We start from the raw sequence: 5528 nt of genomic DNA on the forward strand, positions 1-5528 counted from the left end.
GAAGAATAATAAAACTTGTACCATTTATAGCAGTGTAGCTTTTTTTTCTTAAATGGGCATCCTCCTCCCACCAACAAGCTATTATCATCTTTATTATCAAGTTGCAACACTAAAGGTGCTTTAGTATTCACAATAGCCTGTATGTCCTCTTTTTTATTTTCTATTCATTTTACTTTTTTTATTATTTATTGACTCCGCAGCCATACACTGCACAACAATCGATTAAACTTCAAATTCAATTACCATGAGGCGGCTACACCATCCCAATTCTCATCTATAAATACTACTTCTTTCATGCTTTTAAACACACCAACAAAAATGGCTTCAACCTTCATTCTTCTTTTACTCTCCTTTCAACTATTTTCCTCCTTTTCTGAAGCTGTTGTGCCTGCTTCAGACACATTCACTTACGTTAACGAAGGTGATTTTGGCGACTACATAGTCGAATACGATGCAAATTATCGTGCACTTCCCCCTTTTACCAACCCCTTCCAGCTTTGCTTCTACAACACAACCCCTAACGCATTTACTCTAGCTCTCCGTATGGGTACGGTTCGATCCGAATCCCTCATGCGTTGGGTTTGGGAAGCTAACCGTGGAAACCCTGTTCGTGAAAACGCCACCCTTACATTCGGTACAGACGGCAACCTTGTCCTAGCGGATGCTGATGGACGGGTTGTCTGGCAAACGAACACTGCGAACAAGGGTGTGGTCGGGTTTCAAGTGCTTCCAACCGGTAACATGGTTCTTCACGACGGTAAGGGTAATTACTTATGGCAAAGCTTTGATTCCCCAACCGATACTCTCTTGGTTGGTCAAACACTACGAGCGGGTGGTCCGAATAAGCTTGTGAGTCGGCTTTCCGAGGTGAGCAACGTTGATGGACCGTACAGTTTGGTTATGGAGCCCAAAGGGTTAGCCTTGTATTACAAAAGTCCCAACTCGCCTCGACCAATGCTTTATTGGTCTTCTAGCGAATGGTTCACCATTGACCAAGGGAGTTTAACCAATTTAACTCTTACCTCAGTCCCAGACACTGATGAGGGTTTTCTATATTACTTGACGTTCGAATACTTTACCACAAACCCTACATCATCGTCAAATCGCAACATGGCGTTTTCGCGATACAACAACACGTTATCGTATCTTCGATTAGGGATAGACGGAAACCTTAGATTCTACACGTATAACCCGAATGTGCAAGGTGTGGCATGGGAGTTAGTGTACACGTTTCTCGATCGGGATTCGATGGAAGGTGAGTGTCAGTTACCGGGACGATGTGGGAACTTCGGGTTATGTGAGGACAGCCAGTGTGTGGCGTGCCCGACACCAAACGGCCTAATGGGGTGGAGTAAGGAGTGCGAGGTGAAAAAGGTGACATCTTGCAAAGCTAGCGACTTTGGGTACTACAAGCTTCAAGGGGTAGACCATTTTATGATCAAGTACACGAGGGGAGATGCGACCAAACAAAGCGATTGTGAGAGCAAATGCACAAAGGATTGTAAGTGCATGGGGTATTTCTATCACACGGATAGTTCAAGGTGCTGGATTGCTTACGATTTGAAAACATTGACGAGAGTTGGGAACTCGACTCATTTGGCGTACATCAAAACACCCAACAAGTAGTAGTGTCATGATCAACTTCTTTCTTTGCGTGTTATGTTTTATTTTTCGTGTTGTTAGATGTGTAATAATTTAATAAATGTGTATGGGTCAAAGATATGATGATCTATCCTATAATTGACCTAAAGATTGTATGATTATATTTTTATTTTTAATAATTAATAAAGAAAGTTATCTTCATGAAGAATCATGATTGTGAAAGCAACTATATTGGGTTTTGACGTAGTACTATTTAGAATGTGTATGTTGTTTCCATGTCGAGAAGCTACATCAAGACACTTTAATAGTAATACAAACAATGTTATAAAGTGGCATAATTTCCTGTTCTGTTATATATGTCGAGAAGCTACATACATCCAAAGTTCCAGACCCACAAGCCGGCTGGGAAAGTATTTAGGAAAAGGTTACGAAAAAACCAACAGATAAAAACTGTAGAAAAATATTTTAGAAACGCCAATAAAATAATGTTATGCTTCTTTAATTACATCAAGCGTCGGATTCTCAATCCTTTATTATTCCTTTAGTTTGGCCGCTTGAGCTTCAACATTTTCATGAATTATATATATTGGGTTTTAATTTACTTGAGTTTGAATACAATTTAGAATGTTCTTCTGTGTCCAAGTGGATATTGTAAATGTTCAAGTAAAAATTGTGTGAAGGGGAAGGGGAGCTGATGTGGACTTCGGCCCCGATGGGGAACACCCCCCCCCCCACCCCACCCACCCCATTTGTCTTCGGCACCCACAGGGTATATCCAGTGGCGGAGCCATATACTTGGCAACGGTGTTTGCCGACACCATTCAAATTTGCGCTTTATATGTATCGTATAATAGAAAAAATACGGGTGACACCATTGTTTTTTACGAGCGACACCATTGTTTTTTTACGAGAGACACCATTGCTTTTTTTCGAGAGACACTTTTATTTTATTTTTTCTAAACGTTTTACATAATAAACATATTTATAGTTTAAAAATTACGCCCAATTAGGTTACCACTGAATTGCTAATGTGTACGAGTGCTTTGAGCCTAAATGATAATTTTAGTGCATTTGATGTTTCAAAGATACTAAGGTTAGCCGAGATGTATCCGTATGATTTTAATTATGAAGAAAGAGATGATCTTATGAATGAGCTCGATATCTACATTAATAATATAAGAGGCGATAAAAGGTTTGCCAATGACATGGCACTTTTATCATGATATTGATTTTTATTATGTAATTCGACCCACCCGACTCTACCTGACCCGATCCAAAACTTTGGACCCTGAGTTATTACAAACCCGTATATCGAGAAAAAAACGACACCATAGAAAAAATTTCCTAGCTCTGCCACTGGGTATATCTTCCGATCTCCCAAATTGTTGACGTATGTTGTTGATGCTGATTTGGAAAGTCTTGATTGGAGGAGAAAGGGAAGGGGAACACCACCCCTCATGAAGGAATAGAAAGGAAGGTTGTGTGAGGTGATGTGGCGGATGCGGGTGGTTGGGAAAGACACAACCACATTCCATAGCCTTAGGTAAGCACGGGTTGGAATAATTTGCGTTTGGTTCACGAATTATTTTGTAAATAAATTGGAAATGGAATTTGAGTGGAGTCCTTTCAAATTTAATAAGATTGGTTGGCAAAATTTATTAATGGAATAATTAAAATATTATTTTTTATAGTGTTACGTTATTAAAATGCTATTTTTTTAATTATATGCATCAATATATTATATCAACACCACAAAAAATAAGAAAAATAATAACACTCCGATATGAGTTTATATATTAGAAATAATGTAGTGAAGTGATTATTTCAACTAAATATTTTGTGATGAATTTATCTATTAATTCAAATAAATTAGAAATAATGTAGTGAAGTGATTATTTCAATTAAATATTTTGTGATGAATTTATCTATTAATTCAAATAAAAATTAATTAATAATATTATTAATGAATTGAAAGAGAGAATATTATATGACATTTACTGAATTTTTGTATTAGAATTAGATATACCATTACCCATCACATTCCATCTCCATCACCATCATTTTCAGCCACCAACTCTATCTCAATTAAAATTTAAGAGCCTTCTCATTATGATCCCAAAATTTTAAAGAAAACCTTTATGTGTTCATCGGTTTTTGCTACATCATCTCATTCCCCAAGATAAGGATGAGATTTAAGAATTATCTTCACATTCTTTACGTATCATATCATAATATAATATAGAAATTTAATTGTTATATAAGGGTAGAGATTCCTGTAAAAAATGGGTTTTTTGTGAGAATGGTAAAAAAGAATCTACAAAGATTTAATGGTTGAGATCATAATGGCAAAATTGTAAATAATGTTTACTATTAAACATATTAATTTTCTAGATTAAGAGTATACAGGTAAATTTAACATTTTTAAATTAAGAAACTAACATTAATGCACATGCAACTTTCCCTCGTCTTTTTTAAACGTCAATAACTTTTTATACTTAACTTTTTTTAAAAAAAAAATACACGATAATAACGAGCGTTTTTTATCTTTAATATGAGTACCATATTGCTATATACTTATATAGAGAAAAATATGTTTCAATCAGATGTTTAGTCCATGATGTTTTGTCTATGTTCATACAGTGGTGTTTTAATTGTATTGTGATTCAAAGCGTGGTGTTTTAAACACATACTGGAATGCAGGTGTAAAACACTATGCGATGAACATCTACTGGAATGTAGGTTTAAAATACTATGGTGTTTTAACATATGAAATCCGGAACATCTACTAGCATGCAGATGTAAAACACCATGTATGCAGGTTTAAAACACCACGTACAATAACCATACTATGAACATTATACTAAGAACACATTCTGGAAATGGAGGTAGAGTCTTTAATAGTGTTATATACTTATTGAATGGTGTTATGTAATTATTGAATAGTGTTATATACTTATTGAATGATGTTATATAATTATTGAATGGTGTTATATATGTGCTGAATGGTGATTTTGCAATGTTATTCATAGTGTTTTTATAGAGATCTTTAAAATGGTGTTATATACTTATTGAATGGTGTTATATATTTACTGAATGGTGTTATATAATTATTGAATTGTGTTATATACGTGGTGAATAGTGGTTGCAGTGTTATTCGTAGTTTTTTTTATAGAGATCTTTTAAAAAAATCATGTTCCTATAAATAAGCTGGCGGTTATGGAAGGTTTTGAATTAATTGAATCAATGATAAAATTACTTGTTTACCCTTTGAATTAATTTAGATTGAGGACACATGTCATCTCCACAATATTTCTCGCACTTTTAACCTTTTTTACAATAACCTTACCTGTTATATAAGTATATATTTTATGTATATCTAATTATTATTACTAAGGTAACAAATAAATATAAAGTATTTTCTTAACGCGTCATTTATAGTGAGTAATGTTATATTGTGTTTAACTTGGTATGGATAGTTCATGTTAGGGTAATATGTGTTTATATCAAAACTTATTTTTAACATGTGCAATATCAAGAATAATTCAAATTTTGTAATTATTCTGTTCTTCGAATACAACCAATCTTATCATTCAACTCATGTAAGACACATGAATATAAACTAGTAAAGGAATAAAGGAATTCGTAAATTCCTTTAGTTAGTGGTAAAACCTCACTCGTAACCCAGGTGATTTATGTACAATTGATACACTTACAACAGAAACAAACTACACATTCATTAAAACTTATAATTTTTCTGAGAACAACATATTATTTATTTACAATATTCAACATCTAGGAACTTCTAAATATTCATATCTCAGTTGTGTTCTCTTTATTCCTAAGAGTGTCTCACTAATTACCTGTGACATGTATACTCGAACGACGTCAGCTATATACTAGTTAGCTCATGTTATACACTTTATAAA

General features: G+C 34.2%; 1 protein-coding gene across 1 annotated transcript; it reads left to right on the top strand.

Annotated features, from left to right (window-relative positions):
* The first annotated feature begins 302 nt into the window (after window positions 1-302).
* Window positions 303-1803, top strand: LOC110921805 (epidermis-specific secreted glycoprotein EP1). The gene has a single exon (XM_022166150.2). The coding sequence runs from the start codon at window positions 319-321 to the stop codon at window positions 1624-1626; it is 1308 nt and encodes a 435-aa protein (XP_022021842.1). The 5' UTR covers window positions 303-318; the 3' UTR covers window positions 1627-1803.
* The last annotated feature ends 3725 nt before the right edge of the window (window positions 1804-5528 follow it).

The sequence above is a fragment of the Helianthus annuus genome, chromosome 11 (genome assembly GCF_002127325.2).
Source record: "Helianthus annuus cultivar XRQ/B chromosome 11, HanXRQr2.0-SUNRISE, whole genome shotgun sequence".
NCBI lineage: Eukaryota > Viridiplantae > Streptophyta > Magnoliopsida > Asterales > Asteraceae > Helianthus > Helianthus annuus.